The sequence below is a fragment of the Rousettus aegyptiacus genome, unplaced genomic scaffold (genome assembly GCF_014176215.1).
Source record: "Rousettus aegyptiacus isolate mRouAeg1 unplaced genomic scaffold, mRouAeg1.p scaffold_m13_p_14, whole genome shotgun sequence".
NCBI classification, from domain to species: Eukaryota; Metazoa; Chordata; class Mammalia; order Chiroptera; family Pteropodidae; genus Rousettus; species Rousettus aegyptiacus.
In genome coordinates this window covers 44,667,953-44,689,274 of record NW_023416289.1, presented here as the reverse complement: position 1 = coordinate 44,689,274, position 21,322 = coordinate 44,667,953, and the positions used below count along the sequence as shown (strand labels likewise).

Here is a 21,322-nt window from a genome sequence, read left to right as displayed (position 1 = left end):
GCTCAAGCGTCACTCTGCGCCTGCGCCCGCTCACGCTCCGGCCCCGCCTCGCTTCGGGTGGAATCTCGGGTGACGGTTCGCCCTCTAGGGACCGGAAGGGGCGCTGCGGTAGAGACTGGCTCTGAGACCTCGGCCCTGAACGGCAATTTGCATCCTGGGGTCACCCGGGCGCTCGGTTTTTAACCCAACGAAGGGGAGGGAGTTTGGCTAAAAGCATCTCTTTAGGTTACAATAGTGGCCGAGGACCAGACACTATTAAAACACTCCCGAGATTTACTCATGATAATTCAACAAACCAGGAAAGGGGTGAAAAGTGAGGCTATTTAAAGTTCCATGGTCAGAGACGTCTAGAAAGTGGTATCTGAGCAGAGCTGAAAAAAGCGAAAGCTGAAAATAGTGGGAACTGTGGAGACCCCTCGAGGAGACCATCTAGGTAGAGGAAACAGCAAATGCAAAAAATAAGATGGCGACAGGCAACAAGTTGGGTGGATTCAAGGACCGACAAGCCGGCGTAGTGGCTGGAGTGAGTGTGGGTGTATAGCAGGGAACCAGGTGCAGAGAGGAGGTGGATGAATCATACACACCATGCCGAGTACTTGGGCTTCTCTTCTGTGTGAGCTGGCAGCCCTGGGAGGAATCTGAGTAGAGGACCAATGTGAGAAACCATCTGACTTAGATTTTAACAGAATCTTCTGGTTCCCGTGTGGGAAACAGAACGTAAGAAACGAAGACGAGAAAAAGGGGCCCAGAGAGGAGGCAGCTGGAATAGGTGAGAGAGTGTGGAGGCTGGACCAAGTTGATGGCAGAGAAGATGGTGAGAAGTGGTCGGATCCAGAAGAAATTTTAAGGTGGAAACTGGAGGGATAGCCTGATGGATTGGCCATGGAATGTGAAAGAAAGAGAAGTGTCCAGGATGGCCCCAAAGTTTTTTCCCCCAACACCTGGAAATATGGAGTTGCCATCGACCAAGATCAGGAAGATGCACGAGGAAGACTGAGGGAAAGAGAAATCCAGCGTTCCATTTGGAGCATATTACGTTTAAGTTACGGATTGGACATCGAGTTGGGACGTCGAATGGGAAACTGGGTCTGTTAAAATCAAAACCTAACAGGGACCAACCTTGAAAATTCCTTAAGCAGACAAAACCAGTTGAGTCAAAGAAATAAAGCTGAATTTGGATTATATTGCAAGACTGACCTGAATCAGTTCTTGCTTATGCTTCCGGAAATTACAAGCAAAACTTGAATTATTTTCAACGGAGGTATGAGGTAACCACTGTCAATTCCCTGTTATTTAAGACAATTCTGATATTATAAACAATCACCGTGAAGAATAAATAGTCACTGCTTTATGACAATATATGCTTAAGCTTCATCCCATGTTTTGGTCTGGTTTACTCCCTTGCAAACTGTTTTTTGATATGTGCACACTAAGCTTTTATTAATTTTGACTTCAATGATTCATTGGTTTGACTTCTTTTATTTCTGAACTTTTCATAGGTGTAATTTTCAAACCTTTGGGGAACAAGTTGAACATAGAGAGGTCAATTCATATGTCATTACCCAAAGAAAAAGAAGAAATTGACTAAACACCTGCTTAAAATATGCAAAACAGAACTATGACTCTTTTGAAGGAAAATGAGATGTAAACCACAATATGAAATCAATAAAGAAGTCACAAACTACCAAACCAGGATTGAGTAGCAAATATAAAACTAGCTTGTGAAAAAGGCATTAAGCCCTTGTTCTTTGGAAATTTAAAAGTCTGTACATTCGTGGTTAAAAAAAAAAGCAAAAGAAATAACAAACTTAAAAGCAAAAAAGGGGAAGCTACAACACATAAGAAAGATTAATGGTCAACGGACTTCTACCTAAAAATTACACAGTGTATGTTTGAAAGCTTTCATGCAATTGGCTCTTTTAACAAAAAGGAAGACCGACACAATAAGAAATGGAAATAAATTTCAAAAAACACAAAGACTTTTCAAAGCAGAACTCTCCTGAATATACAAATTGTTCCAAGACATAATTCATTTTACAGGCGGTTTTAATCTTAATCACTCATGTAGGAGAATTCTGAAAATAGACCAAAAGATAAAATACGTATTCTTGAGGACCTACTGTGTGTCTTATATCAGATACAGGGGGGGAAAAATAGGAGCTAGAAGAAAGGGATCTCCACCATCGGGGAGCTCACTATCTAGTTCGAAGAAAACGAGGTACAAAGACATAAAAGTAGTTTGGCTCTTTCTAAGGCCTGGGTTGGGTAGTGCATAGACAGAAATTAAAGTGGTGCAGATGTCGCTCCTGGGGAATTTACAGTTTAGCCGGGAACTTGTGTTCCGGAAATTTGGAAAAGAGAACACTATTGCCTTCCTGGGAGGAAGATGCATCAGGGAGGCTAGCTGAAGAAAGTGTCACGTGAGCAAAGCGTTGAAGGAAATTGGCCATAGTCAAGAGCAAGGGCACAGGGGGCAGGGGGCGTCAAGTAAACGTGGGATCAAACATCAAACCTCAGCTCTAGAACTTCCTGACTGTGTGATCTTGGGCAAATGACCTCCCTTCTCTGGGCTTCAGCTTATAAAATAAAGCATCTTTTGCACCTCTCTGGCTTGCTGTAAGAATTACCTTAAAGGTGAAACTACGGGTAAGGTGCTGTCCTGGAGTCATGACTCTACAGATGGGTGACGCTACCGTGTGACTTTAAAGATCTGAACAGGTGGGATTGTAGAGCAACCCTTGCCTGACAGGACTACCTGTGATGATGAAACTATTCTATATCTGCTCTGCTCAACGTGGTTGCCACCAGCCACATGCCGCTATTAAGCACTTCAAATACAGCTAGTGTGACCAAGGAACTATTTTTAATCTAAGTTAGCAGAATGAATGTGGATTTGAATGGCTGCAGACAGTTGGTGGTGACCAGTTGGGCAACATAGTTCTGAAAGGAATTCCAGGCAGCGGCACCAGCTTGAGAAGAGGCCCAGAGGTAGGAACAGGAACAGCCCATAAGATCCGTATTTGTTTCACGTGGCCGCTTAACAAGTTACCGTAAACTGAGTGACTTAAAACAGCACCAATGCACTCAAGTGAGTTTTGGAGATCAGAAATCTGATATCGAGCCCTTGGGGGGACTGCGTTCCTTCTGGGAGCTTCAGAGAGAATCCGTTTGCTGGCCTTTTTCGGAGGCTGTTTCCATTCCGGGGCTCATGGCCCCCTTTCTGACGTCACTCTGACATCTACTTCCATTGTCACACCTTCTGCTACTAACTTTGATCCTCCTACCTCCCCCTTAGAAGGACCCTTGTGATGACACTGGCCCCACCTGGTTAGTCCTGGATCATCTTCCCATCCCAAGATCCTTAACGTAATCACATCTGCAAAGTCCCTTTTGCCATGTGAGGTCATATGTTGACAGGTTCAGGGGCTTAAGATGTGGGCATCTTTGGAGGGCATTATTCTGGCTGCTACAGTGTCTTGAGTGCGTGTCCAGCAGTGGAGAGAGGTCTAGAGTACCAAGCTACAAAGATTGGCCATGGCCTTCCCCTCAAAATCAGTCCGTTCCCTGGCTCCCTCTCCCCACCTCTGCTGCTATTACCCTCATCCAAGTCGCCATCACCCCTCGCACTATCCATTACCCTGATATCGTCTCCCTTCCCTCCCCCCTCCCCCACAGTTCGGTCTCCACCAACAAGCAGAGGTAGCCTATTAAAATCTAAGTCAGACCAGGACGCTTCTCTGCTCTGAATGAGATCACCTGGTTTAGGGAAAAAAAAAAAAATTACAGACTGTTCAGTTAAATATGAAATTCGAATCAACATCAAATAATTTTTTAATGTTTAAGTATGTCTCAAATGTTGCCTGAGACGTATTCAAAAAAAAATAATGTTTGTTTTTGTGGATCTGAAATTCAAATTCGATTGGGTGTCTCTGTATTTTCATCTGGTGACCGTAGCTCAGGACCCTCCCATGGAGATTGAACTCTGGGGGAGGGGGAAGGAAGGGAGATGATACCAGAGCATGATAATGTCAGCTCCCTTCGGGCAGGGAGCTGTGTCGGTTCCGGCCACTGCTTCGTCCCAGTGCCTCATCTTCCACAAAGGAGGCGCATAATAAATGTTTATCACGTGAATAAAGGAATAAATGACTCTATCATTGAGTCCCTGAATCTACCTGTGCCTGAAGTTCCGTTTTGTGAAATGGGATAGAAGGATTAATACATACCTAGCTTCCTTCCAGCCTCATCTCCGTCTCAGAGAACTGGTCATGGCTGCTGGAATTCCTATTGATCACAATTTCATCCCTGCTTGCTGGGTCCTTCAGGGCCCAGCGACACGCAGCTGACAGCGACTGGCAAAGACGAGCCCTCCCGAAATACAGGATGAGCATGGGATTGAGGCAGCTCTGAGCCAGTGCAAGTCCCACGACAAAGGGTTCAGCCAGCAGGGCCCGGGTCCAAAGCGTGGAGTATGGGGCAGCCATGGTGAGCACTAGTCTCAGCACATGGTAGGGGGCCCAACAGACCAAAAAACACACCACAGAAGCCATGTCCAGACGCCAGCGAGGTCGGCCTTCCATGCGTAGGAGCACAACGTGGCAGCTGACCACGACTATCAGTAGCACCAGGAAGCCAAAAATAAACTGGATGGCAGTCACTGTGTTCTCAGCTACCGTCCAGCTCCTGTAGTCCAGCATGCACTCCAGCGAGGACGGGTAGGTCTCCAGGAGCACCTGATGGTAGACGTCCAGTGCCACGGCCAGCAGCAAGGCCAAGAACCAGGCTATCAAACGGGCTGCCCGCACCCAATATAGCCGCCGATCCTCAGTCCACCAGGGGGGCTTCAGGACCAGCAGGAAGATGTCCAAGTAGAGAAGAGTCAGGAGTAGGACCTTGTAGTACATGGACAGAAAGATGACAAAGGGCAGGGCCCGACAGCCCGTCACCCCATAAGGCCAGTGGCCACGCAGGGCAATGGGCAGCACCAGGGCGGGGAGACTCAGACAGCAGAACATGTCTGCCACAGCCAGGTAGTAGAACCAGGTGGTGCTGATTTTATGGAAGGTCACTAACATGGTCACCCAGCTAATCATGGCATTGCCCGACACCCCAACCAGGAAGACAACAATTAACAGCGGGACTAAGGCCAAGCGGACAGCTTCAGTGGGGATGCAGTCGCCGCCTTCGCAGTTCACAGGGACGTCCAGAGTCTCGCCATACTCCTTGTCCTCCTGGTTGAAAAAAGTATCCTCCATCTCGTCCCCAGAGACCTGGATAGGAGACAAAGGCCATGAAACCTCAGGTGAAGACTTCGAGGCCCTCGGAATCCTCCGGGGTGGAAACCGAAGCCCATCGGCATCTCAGACACTGAGACGCAACAACGTGAGAACCTCGGCGCCTTCAGATACTGGCATTTTAGAATGGCAGGATGTGCGAACTAGTTCATTCACATCTTGGAATTCTAGAATCGTCCAGCCTAGAATCCCAGCATGTTAGAATATCGGACTTCTAGAAAGTTCGTGTCAGAACACCGGCTCGTGAGCATCTGGAATTGCAGAATGTTGCCGTATTAGAACACGGTCAAGAACAAATCTCTTGGAATTCCAAAATATTAAACTCTTGCAACCCTAGCCAATTACTACTTGGTATTTTACCACAGCACCGTGTCTGATTGCACTTTTGATGCTGATAAAGATGTTTTATATCCATGGTGTCCACTCCAGTAGCCATCAGCCAGAGGTGGCTACAGAATATCTGAAACTGGGCCAGGGCAATTGAGAAACTAAACTTTCCATTTGACTTCATTTTAATTAATTGACATAGCTACACCTGGGTAGCGGCTACCTGATTGGACAATGAAGTTCTAGAGCCCTGAAACGTGAGAATGTTCTGCTATCATCAGCCTGGAATTCTAGAATTTAAAACATTAGAATCTGACTATCCATCAAAAGGGGGAAAGGTTCCTATGGATTCGCGGCAAAAGTATTTTACTTGGTTCTTCTTCGTCTGCAATTCTGAAGCTTGGTGCAATGAAAAATGTGACTCTGGAGCAATTTTGTCCTCTTTTTTTTTAAAACACAAACTGGGTCATCGTAATGCATGCAGACAGCAAAGTACACGCCTCACACAGGTGCACTCGCTAGGTTTCACAATCAACCTCAACACGACTGTATGACTGGCCACCAGACTGAGAAACAGAACATTTCTAGATTCCTCCCAGAGTAATTTTTAAAACTAACAATAGTGTTAGGAAAGTAGGAAAAACAATATGTTGAATTCTCTACAAGTCATTCATTCATTCATTCATTCATTCAACACAGCCCCCTAGTGCCTGCTCTGTTCTGGGCATTTGACACACAGTAGGGCAGCGGCCCCCAACCTTTGTGGCACCAGGGGCCGGTGCTCCCATGAGAATCTCATGCCTGAGGATCTGAGGGGGAGCTGAGGCGCTGATGCTGGTGCTGGGGAGCGGCTGCGGATAGGATTGAAGCTTTGCTCACACACTGCTCACCTCCTCCTGTGCGGCCCGGTTCCTGATACAGACCAGTACCATTCCATGGCATGGGTTGGGGACCCCTGCAGTAGGGGACAAGACTGGAGGAGTCAGATAGAATGGAATAAATAAGCAAAATCCCCAGTATTTCTGAAGTTGACAAGTGCTATGGCAAAAGGACAAAATATTAGATGGGGAATTTTTAATTCTCTCTGTTGGAATTTTAAAGGAGTGGTCAGGGAGGGTTTCTCTGAGGAGGTGATGTTTGAGCAAATCCATAAAGGAGGTGAGAAAGAGAGCTGTGTGGGGATCTGGGGGAAGAGAGTTCTAGGCAGACAGAATGGCCAGTGCCAAGGCCTTGTGGTGGGAATATGCTGGTCACGGTCAAGGAACGTGGAGAACGCCGGCGTGACTGGAGTGGGGTAGACAAAGGAGCTTAGGGGAAATTAGGAACAGAAAGACCTCAGGGGCCACGTGGGGGCATTCTAAGGACTTTACCTTTTACTGCACGTGAGACAGGAAGTATGAGAGGGCGCCGAGCGGAGAAGCGACATGGTCCATCACAGCAATAACTATTATCGTTGGTATTATTGATATTATTATTAGAAGCCACCACTTAGCATCTCATGCTATGTGCCGGGCATTGCTTAAAGCACTTTAAATATTATACTGTTTAATCCTTGTAACAATGCTCTGACTTTAATACCCATTCTGCAGATCATGTCAGGAGTGACCTGACCCACACTGCCCAAGATTCCAGCCATGACTGATGCAACAGGAAAGACAGAGGGGAAGTTGGGACGCTCACCTCTGCCCCTCTCTGTCCTGCCAAGTTGCTTCCAGGCCAGGCCACTCCACAGGCATATGTTTGGGTCTGGCACTCTGTGTTCATATGATTTTCATTACTAGAGTAAACACGAGCAGGCTTTAAAAACTCAAACCCTCACCAGTGGTGTGGCCTTGGGCAAGTCACCTAACCTCTCTGTGCCTCAGCGTCCTGATCTACGAAATAAGAGTAATAATACTACTGGACTTACCTTCCGGGGGGTTATGAGAATCCACCAGGCCGGTAGCAGTAAGTGGCTCTGAATGCAGCGCCAGTGTCAGCCGCTGTCACCTCTGCCTGTTATCTGGGAGCAGCACCCCTCCTCACCGCGGGACCCCGCCCTTCCCGGCTCTCAGCGATTAAAAGCCCGGACCATTTCCTGGGGGAAACAGTTCAGTCTGTGCTGTTTCTCCTTCAATATATTCAACAGAAATGGGCGCGGCCGACGCCCACTGCATTATCCCTCCGTCTTTCCCACTCCCTGTTTTCGGGTACCTTTTCCCGTCTGCACACACGTTGCCTCCTCTGCACATAAAACATAAAAACTATGATTATTATTATATAATAATTCAAATGGCAGGTGACATTTATCAAGTACCTGTTATGTACCGGGCATAAATAAACCTTACAATCCTGTGAGAGTAGTAGCATTGTCCCCACGTCCTGGGATCGCGTGTAAACTCAATTGGCAGCAAAATCTGACTTGAACTGATGAGAGGCTATTTATAGCCTTTATTTATTACACCTAGTTAAATATTCATCTATTTTGCTGCAGCAATGATACTGAGCTTTGCGACGAGTTGTGCCCCTGACGAGGGCATCATGAAACGCACGGTGCATGCACTGGCCTACTCTCGGCAAATGTGAAAAGCTCTGAATCCTGAAGCACCTCCAGCCCCCAGGATTTCTGATAGGGCGCCATAGATCTGCAGAATCTCATCCTTATGGAGCGACCGCTCTGTGCCTTTATGTAAATGAACTCAAGAATGCTTCCCAAGCTCTGGGGTGGAAACTGTCACCATCATCATTGAGCCGAGGAACAGAGAGCGGCAGGACTTGCCCAGTCTTAGTCCAGAGTCTGTCCGTGGTCCTAGCCGCTGTGGGATACTGCACCCTGACCCTTCCTATTGACTCCCAGCTCTTGTCTTCCAGAATAACAAGTGGATTAGAGACCATGAGGACAGTGGGTCTCTACAGCTGGGGACCCTGGGCCCGTCCAGCAGGAGCCTGGCCTCACAGAGTGGGGACAACTCCAGCGACCCAGGTGAAAGAGAAGCTTGGAAAAAGAGGGGGGATGTGGGAGTCAGTGCAAGGATTGCGGCTGGACAGCAGTTAGGACATCGGGGGGGGGTGCAATATGGCTGGGTTGTGCAGTGGTTTCTGTGGTGAGGGTCCCCACCCTTGCCGTCTGTAGAGGTGACACGACTCCTGCCCCTCAGGAGATGGGCTGGACGCAAGCATGGCCTCGCCCAGCTGTGGGGATGAGGATGAGGAGCTGGACCAGGAGTGGTGGAGGAACAAGAAAAGGAGCATCTTCCCCAAGGCGGCCACCAACATCATGAGGGCCTGGCTGTTCCAGCACCTGTCGGTGAGGGCCCGGGGGCAGGGCGGGTACAGGAAGGGACAAGGGAGGGTGGCCACAGAGAGACCCAGACATGGGAGGCCGAGGCAGCGGGAACACCCAGGGAGAATTTCAAGGAAACGGCGACTGGCCAGAGGTAAGCATCCTGAGCACGACCTGTGTGCCAGGTGCTGCCAGGCCTCTGAACTCATTTGGTCCCCCGCCTACCCATCCACAATTGGCTCATCTATTCGCTAACTCGTCAGACATCCACCGTCCAGCCAACCTAGCCTAGGAGGGTAGAGCTGTGCCTTCTCCAACCTACAGAAAAGGAGTGAGGCCAGAGCCCTCACCTCCAGAAGCGGGTTCAAATACAGCAGGCTGGCCTTAACCACTGCACCACACTGCCTCATGGGGAGATGGGAAGAAGAGAGAGACAGAAACAGATAGAGACAGAGACACACAGAGAGAGAGAGAGAGAGAGAGAGAGAGAGAGAGACAGAGAGAGACAGAGAGAGAGAGAGAGACAGAGACAGAGACAGATAGACAGGCAGACAGAGATTAAGTTGGGGAAGCCACGGAGACAGAAAGAAATTGGGACAGGGAGAGATGAGCACAGGGCCCTGACAGGGAGACTTGGGAGGAACTCTGGAGCAACTTGGAGAGGGTTGCGCTGGCCTGTGCTTCCTTTCTCATCAGTGGAGTCCCCTGCTCTGTCTCTCCCAAATGAGAGCTAGCCAATTAGCCTCCAATTGCTGGAAGAGAGGCGGGGGCACCTGCAGGCCTAATTGCTTCAAGCTTGGCGGGGCTTCACTCTGCTGGGCCCCGGGGAGCGAGGAGAAGCTCAGACGAGCTGGCTGTTCTGGCCTCTCCCCCAGCCTGGGCCCGCTATCCTTGGGGACGGAAAGGGCGAGGCCTTGGGGCTCAGGTGGCAGCCCGGCAAGCAGGGTGACTCTTGCTGCAGCACCTGTAGCCCTCGGAGGAGCAGAAGAAACACCTGGCGCAGGACACTGGGCTCACCATTCTGTAAGTCAACAACTGGTGAGGGGCCCTGGGGCTCGGCCGGGGCGGGGAGCGCGGGGAGGAAGGCCGGGCGCTGTCCGCGGTGCTGAAGTAGACCGCACAGCCCCTCGGAGCCTCGCCCCCTAGCTCCTGCTTTCCCTCCCACCCAAGGCCTCGTTCACCAGCTCTCTCTCCGTGTCTGCGTGTTCTTCCCCGCCTCTCCTACCTTCTCTTAACATCCTCCCCCGTTTCCACGGTCTCCTGCAGGTTCATTAATGCACGGAGGCGCATGTGCAACCAATGAGAGATCAATCCAACCGCACAGGAACAGGGAGAAGGTGGGGAGAGGGGGCCTAGTGCTCACCAAGGAGTGTCGAAGCCTAGGCTCAGGATCCTGTGGCTCAGCGGGCACCCCTCAACCTCTCTCACAGGACAAGGTGCAGCCTTCAACACAGAGGGCCAGCTTGTGGGGAGCTACACGGAGACACAGCCACACATGACGGGCAGGCCACCAGGTAAGGCCCCGCCCCTTGACTCAGCCACGACCCAGGACACGAGGACCCTCCTCTAAATGGCGATGCCCCACCTTCTGGGATTAAGTTAATGAATAATAATAAGGGAACCGATGATGCAAATACAGATCGTCCGGTGCCCAGGTGCCCACCCTTTCCTCACAGAGATTGCTTCTTCCAGGTTCTGCCCACCCGTTGGAAGGCTCTGCTTTCTCTTAAAGGACCAAACACCCTCTTAAACGATGTCTCAGTCTGTCCTGATGGAAGACTCCCTGACGAAGAATGGGGTGAGAGGGATTTTTGGGGGTGTCTAGCGAAGACTCACTGACCTTTCTCTTTAGTCATCCAGGATCGATGGGGATGAGTTTGAATTTAGAGGGGAGTGGTATTATCTATGGAGGCTGGATTCAGGAAACACGTGAGTGCCCCATGTCTAGGAGTGCTGGGTTGGGGGGTGTGCAGCTCTCGAACCTTCATAAGACCCTTGGACTCCAATAGCAGGCCACCTAGAGCAGCACGAGTGGGGGTTCTCCAAAGTTTGGTGGAAAGATGATCCATTCACCCATCCACACAACATCCATCCATCCACACATATACACACCAGAGCTACATCTCCAAATGTCCCTTGAGCTCTCTTGCCATGCCCTGACATGTCTCAGTTAGGATCTTGACCCTGAAAAGATTCCGGGCTTGTGAGGAAGTGGAAATCAGAAACCAGTGGCAATCCAGTACACCAGCTGAAATGATAACACAGAGCTTGCTCAGAGGAGCTATCAGGGAAGACTTCGTGGAGGAAGTAGCTTCCGGGTGGGGCATCGAAGGATGAATAGGAGCTCACTGGGTAGAAGTGGGGAGCAAGGCACTACGGTATATCCTTTTACTTTCCCAGGTCTTAAGCCTTTTGAGCATCATCATATTTTGTCTTCATGACACCCCAAGAAGGGAAAACTATTGCTTTTCACTTTACAGATGAGAAAACAGGCTGAGAAAGAAGAGGTTACTTGGGCAGGTTCATCCAGCTCTGGAAAGCAGAGAGAACAGCACATGCAAAGGCCCAGGGTGGAGAGGCTGCCTGGAGTTTCTAAAGCACAGATCAGAGCATGACTCGCCCTGGATTAGAACCCTTCTGTGGCTCCCTAGTGCCCGCTGGATGAAATCCAAACTCCTTAATTTAGCACCCATCCATCCATCCAACCATCCATTCGATACACATGTCATGAGCACCTCTGTGCCTGGCCCTGTGCTGGGTGGTGCTAGGGACAGCGCAGTCACCACGAGAACCCAGCCCAGCCCTAATGGGGCACCCAACCCAGTTATTGAGACAGACTCATAACAGACAGTCACAACCAGAGTGGACAGGGCTGGGACGAGGGAACGCAGGACCTGGAGGAGCTCAGAGAGGGCATCGGCTCAGGCTGGAGTTTGTGGGAGGACTTCCTGGATGAGGGGGACTTTGGAGCTGAGACAAGGAGACTAGGCGCGGGGGAGAGAGCATATACAGAGGCCTGGAGCACACAGGAACCTCACAGCTGTGAGACAGCGTGATTACACATACACTAGGGGGAGAGAGGGCTGGGATGGTTAAGGCTAAAAACAATTTTTTTTTTAATTTTGAAACACCTACGTCAAGAACTAAATAAGATAAAAATATTCAATCACCCGGCAAAGTGCCTGGCATACAGTAGGCGGACAAGAAATGGCAGCCAGGGCTGTTATCATTTATCGATATTATGATCATTGAAGAGATGATACCTTTCTCTGAACAAACCTTTTCTTTCTAGTCCCTTTACATGGCCCGAAGGTTGGCCAGGCTGATGGTTGGGGGTTTTTGCCATTAGAGCCACATCAGTGGTCAGATTATTCAAAGGAAAATGTCAGTGTTGGTTGGTAAGTAAACGAGTAGGATATAGCGCATCCGTGCAGGGGAATATTATTCAGCCATAAAAAAGGAACAAAGGACTGATACAAGGCACAATGCGGATAAGGCAGGACAACATTATGCCGAGTGAAAGAAGTCAAACACAGAAGGTCACATATTGTAAGATGCCACGCACATGAAATATCCAGAACAGGCAAATCCATAGAGATGGGCTGGGCTAGTGGCCAGGGGAGGGGGAATGGGGAGTGGCCGCTACATGGGTACGGGCTTTCTTTGGAGGGTGCTGAAAATGTCCTGGAACTAGTTAGAGACAGTGGTTGCACAGTATGGTGAAAGTCCTAGATGCCACTGAAGCGTATACTTTAAAACGGTGAATTATATCATGCGGATTTTACCCAATTCAAAAGAAATGCCAGTGTCATAAAGACAAGGAGGGGACTGCTCCAGATGAATGGAGACTAAAGGCAGGGTCACCAACGTGACACGACGCCCCGTACCGGAGCCCGGAGCAGGACGGGCGCATTCTCTCCACGGGGCATCGGTCGTACAGATGAGCAGGTCTGTGGACGAGCCGGGGGCACCACACCGAAAGCTGAATTCCCTGACATGGATAACCACGTGCACGCGTGCGGGGGGACGTCCTCACTCTCGAGAAACAGACCCTGTGGTATTTAGAAAAAACAGGGTGTAATGCCTGCAAATCGCTCTCAGACGGTCTGGTATAAAGATGATCGATGACAGAGCGAGCAAAGTTGGGGAATCTGGGCAAAGAGCATAAGGGAGCTCTTTGCATTGAACGTGAAAAGATTTCAGAATAGAAAGCGAAAGTTCTTGAAGTTTTCCATCTGTCAGTGCCCCCTGCCCGGAGCTATCTACCTCTGCCCCACTCCCCACCAGCACCCCGGCTTCCCTTTTTCTGCTGCAAGACCCTCTCCCTCCAGGTTGCCACACTCTAGTTGTCAAACGGTCAATGCCAGACACAGCAGGAGGCCTCAGACCCTGCTCAGGGGGGCTCCGCAGGTGGTTAAGTATTTCAAATGTCCGCTGTGGACGTCATACATGAGACTAACTTTTCCTCTGCTGGTTTCACAAGCCTTCCGCCATCTTTGGCTGCAGAATGAGTCAGCGTCCCAAAAAAGGAACAGTCCCCAACCCCCTACCCCTGCTATTGTGCACTTGTGGCTTCTCCTCTTATCAGCTGACAAAAACCCTTTCCTGGCATGAGCTCACATGGCCTTTTCCTCTCATGAACGCAGAGAAAAGATGCTAACGCCAGCACTCGGTGGCTTCCACCTGGGACCTTGTAAATGGCACACAAAGTTTGGCCGTTGCAGCATCGCCAGAGACTGGGCATGACTGAAGTGTCCAGCTAGAAGGGACTGGCTGAATTAATGAGGGCACATCCAGGCAACAGAACACCATGCAGCTATCAAAAAGAACGAGGCATCTCAACAATCAAAAAACAAATGATCCAATTTAAAAACGGGCCAAGGAGCTCAACAGACACTTCTCCCAAGAAAACATACGAATGGCCAACGGACACATGAGAAGATGCTCACCCTGGCTGGCTATTGAAGAAATGCAAATCGAAATCACCACCTCGCACCTGTTAGAATGGCTGTCATCAACAGGACAAATAACAACAAGTGTGGGAGAGGATGTGGGGGAAAAGGAACCCTCCTACACTGTTGGTGGGAAATCGCTACAGCCATTATGGAAAACAGCATGGCGGTTCCTCAGGAAATCAGGCATGGAACTACCATATGACCTTACTTTGGGGTATTTTCCTCCCACAAAAACTTGATATGCACCCTTATGTTCACAGCAGCATTATTTATGGTGGCTGAGACTTGGAAGCGACTAAAGTGTCCTACAATAGATGATTGGATATGAAAACTGTGGCACATGTATACAATGGAACATGACTCAACCATAAGAAAAGAGGAAATACTGCCATTTGCGACAACATGGATGGATCTTGAGATTATCATGCTAAGCGAAATAAGGCAGGCAGAAAAAGTTGAAAACCACACGATTCCAGTCATAAGTGGAATATAAAACTAAAAGTACCAAACGGACATGACAACCAGACTCACGGACATGGACACTGGACTGGTGGTTAGCAGAGAGGAGACAATGAGGGGGAGGTAGATGGGGGGAAAAGGGGTCAAATACTTGGTGGCAGAAGGAAATTTAACTCTGGGTAGTGAACACACAATGCAATGTACAGATGACGTGTTTGAATCATACACTGAAACCTATTTGATTTGACTAACCATTGTCACTTCAATAATTTTAATTAAAAAAAAAAAAAAAGAACGAGGAAGTTTATGCACTGACATGGAAGGGCTCCAAGATCCAGGTGAAATAGAAAAAGCAAGGACCTGAAAGTAAGTAAAATTACCAACAAAAGAAGAATCTCTCTCTCTTTCTGTCTGTCTCTCTCTCTCCACTCCGCCCCCGGCCCGCTTCCCTCTCTCTGTCTCTGTCTCTCCCTCACCTCCCATCTTTCCTTCCTCTCTCCACCCTTCCTCTCTCTCCCTCCCTCTCTCTATCACTATTGTTCCATCCATCTCTGTGTGTGCGGTCCAGCGGTCCAGCTCCAGAAGCTGACAGAGCACTTCTAACAGCAGCTGCCCGGGGGAGGGGAAGCCGGGGGCTGGAGCAGGCACCGGGAGAAAACTTGTCACCATGTGTGTTTTGTTCTTCTTGCGTCCTATGTATAGAACCATACCAGCGAGTGCACAGCCCGCTCCGCCCCTCCCCTGTAAAAAGGAAAAAAAGGGGTATTATGTAAAATACCCAAAGGGTTCGTGGCTCTAGAACTCCAGGAGTCTAGGAAGAGCTTCAGAAATTTCCTTCATGTCACCAATATTTACTGGTTCCCCACACCTGTCCTCTGAGAGGTGACGGTCTGTCTGCAAGGGACGGGAACTAATCCCAGGCGATGAGAGCCGGAGTGTTCAGTGACAGGCCAGCTGGTGTGGGCAGGAGGAGGTCCCTGGAGACCAGCCTATGGAACTTTCTGGCTCTGACGGGAACCCTCTTGGGTGGCGTCTGGGACGGTACCCGCCAGCCACCCGGGGCCCCGACGCGTGTGGAATGCGGCCGCTGAGCCTGAGGAACCGCATGTTTAATTTCATGTCATCTCAATTAAATTTCAACCACCACGTGTGTCTAGTAGCTACTGTCTCAGAGAGTCTGGGGGGGCAGGGGGTGCTGAGGGATCCCCGAACGCCAGGCACCGTTCTAAGCACTGTCCAGGTGTGCTCGTTCATTAAATAAGTAATTAATGACACTATCTACAGTGGCAATGACCTGAAGGGCAGGGTGCTCTTATGGTCCCCATCTTAAGAGCCCTGTATGTTGGGTGGAGAAAGGGCTTCTGGTGCAGAAGCGGAGACAGGAATCGTGAGGTGGAGCAACAGTGGTGGCTTGCCCTGGGGTGGTGGCAGCGAGGGGACGCGAATGGCCCGGAGAACAGGGGGAAGGAGAAGGCGCGGTGCCACCGACGAGCACAGCGACCGGAACGGCCAGCTCTGCTCTCAGCCCCTTTGCACGCGTCGTCTCAGCCAACGCGCAGAACAGCCCTGTGCGGGTTGCTGCTGTCGGGTCGCCTGTGTCACAGGTGAGAAAAGCAAGGTGGCAGAGAGCGGGAGAGACCTCTCCGAGGCCTGGCGGGAAGGGCGAGGGGATGGGGGGCCTGCATCCCAGGCTGGAGGAGGAGGAGGAGGAGGAGGCAGAGGCTGCTGCGCACGCCGGGAAATGAAAGACACGTGGCCGAGGCGAGGAGGATGGCCACCCACAGATGCCGCATTAGGGAAGTCACACTTTGCCCTGGGGTCATGGGCAGCGTGTGTGTGTGTGTGTGTGTGTGTGTGTGTGTGTGTGTGTGTGTGTGTGTGGTGTCTGAGCTGCACAGCGCCCGGATTAGCGGTTAGGTTTAGAAAAAGCCCTCTGGCTGCTGCGAGGAGGTGCAGCTAGGCTAGAGGCGGGGGCGACCAGAGAGGAGGCCGGAGCAGTGATCCAGGGCAGTGAAGTCGGGGCTCGGGTTAGGGGTGACGGTGGAGAAGGGGAACAGACGTGAGAAGGCTCAGAGCACGCAGAAGAGGCAGGACTTGGCCTCAACGTGCAGCTGGTGCAAGGTGAGCTCTGCCCCGCCCCGCCCACTTCCCTCTCTGGGCTTCGGTCTCCCCACCCTTCTGTCAGGGAAAGCTCTGCCAAGTGTCCCCTCACCCCCGCCTCCATCGCCACCGCAGGGGAAGTGACAGACCCGCATTTCCGCATTTCCGTGGGAGCCAGGAGCACACAGGAGGCAAGGCCCGCTTTCTTCTCTGGACGCCCGCCAACCCCAACCGCGTTGCGCACAGACGCGACCTCTGTGAGTTGCCGCCCCGGAACCCCAGGGAGCCCCGGCAGCTCCTGTCTGCAGAGACTCCGGACACAAGGGTGGGGGGTCGGCGCCGCGGATCATTGATTCTCCTACATGTGCACAACGTCTGTGACCCGAAACCCCTCAGTGTTAAGATACACAAACGCTCTTATTTTAAAAACCACATGCACTCCCTCTACTGGGTATTTACCGCAAAGCCTTGAAAACCCATATCCCAAAAGATACCCACGCACAGATGTTCATAGCAGCGTTATTCACGGTGGCCGTGACATGGAAGCAACCGAAGTGTCCTACGATAGATGATGATTGGCTAAACAAGCTGTGGTACATATATGCAATGGAACATGACTCAGCCATAAGAAGAGCTGACATACTGCCATTTGCAACGACATGGATGAACCTCGAGATGGTCATGCCAAGCGAAATAAGCCAGACAGAAAAATCTGAAAACCATATGATATCACTTATATGTGGGATATAAACCTAAAAGAAACAAATGAACAGGACAAACAAACAGAGATTCAGAAGCATGGACTATAGACTTTGGTTACCAGAGGGTGGGGGAGGGGAAGAGGTAGACGTGGTAAAGAGGGTCAAATATGTGGTGACAGAAAGAAATCTAACTATGGGAGGTGAACACACTGTAAATATATATATGGCTTACTGTTAAAGTGTGCAGCTGAAACTTACTGAATTTCGTTCACCAATGTCACCATTAATAATAATAGTAATGTAATAATAATAATAAATTCAGTGGAAAACATTTAAATTCTAAAATACAAAAATAAAATAAAATAAAAACCACACGCGAGAGACAGGCCTCCGGATGCTTGAGGATGCAAAGAACTGCTTCTCGGTTTGGCGAAACAAAGAACAAACAAAAAACATTTACTATAACCGTGCAGACGTGGGCGTAGACAGACAGACACTCTGCGCCGTAGATGGGAAGTGTGAGTTAGTACATTTGGCAATATCTGCTAAAAAAATAAATAAAGTGCTGATGTTTTGGATTTAGCATTAGCAGTTCTAGAAACCCAGACGTCAGTCCGAAGATGGAACTTTAAAGATAAAATATTAGAAACCACCTCAGTCTCCATCAACAGGGGGTGGAACCTCCCCTTGGAGTATCACACAGCTGATCAAAAGATAACGGCGACTGCTTTGAAATACACGGGGAGATCACAGTACTTTTCTCATAGGTTGTTTAAGACGGAATGAGTAAGTGTGAAGCACAAGGCACAGAGACTGGCATGCATTAGGCACTCAATAATGTTGGCTAATAACATATGATAGTCACAAAAAAAAAAAAATCAAGGTGCAAGACGACGTGTGAAGCATGCTTCTGTTTGCAACGGCTGCGAGGAAGGATAGCTACGTGCCTTACGCCACACTCTGCTGTATTTTCTTTCCCCGTATTATCTCATTTCATTTATCAACCCTCCAAAGGAGGGCTGGGCTGTAATAAAGAATAGAAGCATTTATTTGAGCAAAAAGAGTTGCAGCCCCAGAAATGCCGATTTAGGAAGCAACCCAAACCGGCCTCAGGAAAGAGCAAAAAAAAGGCAGGTTCCTAAAGGCAAAACCACAAGCAGAATTCTTCCCTGCAAAGGAAGCTGGCTGGCCAGGTTCACAGGGCTGTTTGTTCCAACATGCAAACGAAGGAGGCAGAAACCACCAGCGGGAGGCCAGGCCTGAGGCAAGGTCCACAGGCAGGCGGACACTGCTGTGGCTCCAGGCTGTTTGCAGAGCAGCTTTGGGAAGTGCAGGTGGCTCTGAGGATCTGAGGACCTGAGGACTGAGGAGAGACGTACACAGAGTCCACTTCCCCAGTGGCCTCTGGACCCTCATTTAATAGCCACGCTTACTCCATTGGATTTCATTAGCACTGTGAAATAGGTTCTGATGCTGTAGGATTAGTGTCCTCATCTGAAAGGAGAAGGAACCCCAGAAAAGACAAATCTCAGCTATTCCACAGAGAGGCGGAATTTGAACTTCATTTTACTTCGACCCCTACGTCAAACTACTCCTTCCTTCCTTCCATCCGTCCGTCCTTGAGCACCTGTGAGCTGTTTCTGGAAGGATCCACCAGGAACTGGTGCCCACAGTTGCCTCCAGGGGCAGTGACCAGGGCCCTGAAACCTTGGGGAGGGAGGGGAGAGTGGCTTCTCGCTGAATACCCTTTGGTATTTGGGACCATTTCTTAGAAAGAAAAAGAAGCCAAATTAAGGGTGAACCTTATTCTGAAGTCCTGTTGAGCCGAGCCAGGTCTCAGTGTGCGGTGGGTCTCAGAGTGGGGCGAGGGCAACAGAGCAACGCCAGACCCCTCCCCAGTGCAGCCAGCCCATCCTCCCAGCTCCCCCTCCCCCCTGGATGAAGAGGAGACCTTGCAGTCACAGTGGGCAGGTGCTACCCCTCAGCCCTGACTCGCTCAGATGGGTGAGGGGGCCAGAGGTCCCCAGGTAGCCTGGACACGCCCTCCCTATGACACTCACGGAGCCCAGGGAACTGCCTAGTTTTGCCACCAACCACCGCAAGACTGGGACCATCTCTGCTCCTGCCTCAGTTTCCCCGTCTCCAGTTCAAAACACCTGACAGTGTCGGTGAGTAACCTGGCCTTTCTCCCAAACTGGCTCTTCCGGCCTCCCTGCTTTTGCTCAGGCCACCCCTCTTCCCAGAAGGCCTTTCCCCACCAGAGGAAGTAAGTCCTTCTGCTTGACCCAACGTTTGAATTTCTTGCCCTCAGGAACTTTCAGGGCCCAGCCCAGGACTTTGCAGTGGCGCCTCAACAACCTCTTGCCACACTTGCTCCCTACCTGCATCCCAGCCCAGGATGGGACAACGCAAGACGAAGGCGAGGGGAGAAGGGAGGTGATGGAGGAAAACGGGCAGGAGAAAAGAGAGGGAAGAGGAGAGATGGGGAGAGAGCCGGGAGCCCAGAGACGAGAGGGCGGGGGTGGAGGGCTCCTGCCCCTTACCCTTCTAGACTCACCAAGTTTAGGTCTCAGACTCCCAGCTGATCAAAGGTCTCTCCTGCCTGAGGGCTGTGGTTTTTAAAGCCCCGAGGGAGGGTGCAGATAGTGAAAGAGGAAATGACCCTCCTCCTCCAAGGTTCTCATTGGTCTGTACACAGGCCATCCTGGCTGAGGCCACTTCTGTGGGGCAGAGAGGGGAGTCAAGGTTTGGAATACCAAGGAGGAGGACATTCCCTCCTGGTCCAAGGATTGAGGGAGCCAGATTAAAGGGACCCCTACTCTGATCTGGACTTGGCCCCACTCTGGGCCTTGGTTTCTCCATTTGGGACCATCCCTGTCTTGCCTTCGAGAGCCCCAGGCAGCCGCACCTCTGGCAAAGCTCAGGGGTCCAACAGGCTTGAACTCCCCTGGTGACCTGGGAACATGGGATGGGGACCCCCAGCCTCCCAACCAGGCTGCTTGGAGGCTCAGAGAGACATAGCAGGTGTGTGGAGGTGGCCCAGCACCCAGGTGACCAGTCAGCCTTCCTCCCTGGGGCGTTAAGTTCACACACGCACACACACACACACGCACACACACCTGAGCCACAGCCACCCTTTCCAGCCTCATCCTGAGTTCTCGTGGAAACACACTGGAGCCCGGGTTGAGGAAGGAGGCTAGATTAGCGTCCTTTTGCTGCCATAAAAAACTGCCACAAACTGAGTGGCTCCAAACAATGGAAATGAATCCTCTCGTAGCTCTGAAGTCCTGAAGTCCGAAATCAAGAGGTCGGCAGGGCCAGGCCCCCTCTGCGGGCTCTGGAGGAGAGTCTATCTCCCTTTGTAAGGTCCATGACTTACTTATCTGTCAAGTCCTTTCTGCTGTATGAGGTCACGCTGCAGCTCCCAGAATCAGGATGTGGACATCGGTGGGAACCGGTCTTCAGCACAGAGAGCGGAAAGAGTTGCCCAGTCTTATCCAGAAGCCATGGTCCTAGCCACTGTGGGATACTGCACCCCGAGCCTTCCTACTTGACTCCCAGCTCTTATCTTCCAGAATAGTACACGGATCTTAGACCATGAGGATAGTGGGTCTGTACAGCTGGGGCCCCCAGGCCCGTCCAGCGGGGGCCTGGCCTCAAAGAGTGGGGACAACTCTAGTGACCCAGGTGAAGAGTTTGAAGGAAGAGGGAGGACGTGGAAGTCAGTCCGAGGATTGGAGCTGGATGGCAGCTAGGACTTCAGGGTGGGGGGGGCAAGATGGCTGGGTTGTGAGGTGTGTCTGGGGTGAGGGTCCCCCACCCTCGCCGTCTGTAGAGGTGACGTGGCTCCTGCCCCTCAGGAGACGGGCTGGACGCAAGTGTAGCCTCACCTAGCTCTGGGGACAAGGACGAGGAGCTGGACCAGGAGTGGCAGAGGAACAAGAAAAGGGGCATCTTCCCCAAGGCCGCCACCAACATCACGAGGGCCTGGCTGTTCCAGCAGCTCTCTGTGAGGGCCCAGGGACAGGGCAAGCACAGGGAGGCACGGGGGAGGATGGCCGCACGGAGACCTGGCCACGGGAGACGGAGGCATTGGAAACACCCAGGGAGAATTTCAAGGAAATGGCGATTGGCCAGAAATAAGCATCCTGAGCATGACCTGTGTGCCAGGTGCTGCCAAGGCTCTGAACTCATTTGGTCTCCTGCCGACCCACGATGGTTGGTCCA

The 21,322-nt window shown here is 50.9% G+C and overlaps 1 protein-coding gene across 7 annotated transcripts; it reads right to left on the bottom strand.

Annotated features, from left to right (window-relative positions):
- Window positions 1–46: 46 nt before the first annotated feature.
- Window positions 47–20,518, bottom strand: LOC107516015 (C5a anaphylatoxin chemotactic receptor 2-like). Of its 7 annotated transcripts, XM_016155389.2 has the most exons (4): window positions 10,244–13,815; window positions 7,812–7,841; window positions 7,528–7,695; window positions 49–5,267 (listed from the first exon to the last, which is right to left on the bottom strand). In XM_016155389.2, exon 4 carries the CDS (start codon window positions 5,250–5,252, stop codon window positions 4,224–4,226), a length of 1,029 nt encoding a protein of 342 aa, XP_016010875.2. In that variant the 5' UTR covers window positions 5,253–5,267; window positions 7,528–7,695; window positions 7,812–7,841; window positions 10,244–13,815; the 3' UTR covers window positions 49–4,223. The 7 variants fall into 7 exon arrangements, with proteins under 7 accessions (XP_036087630.1, XP_016010875.2, XP_016010872.2 ...); XM_036231737.1 differs by lacking the exons at window positions 7,528–7,695; window positions 7,812–7,841 and having other exon boundaries at window positions 47–3,756; window positions 4,224–5,267; window positions 12,768–13,815; XM_016155386.2 differs by lacking the exon at window positions 10,244–13,815 and adding an exon at window positions 19,653–20,518 and having other exon boundaries at window positions 7,528–7,841.
- Window positions 20,519–21,322: the final 804 nt, after the last annotated feature.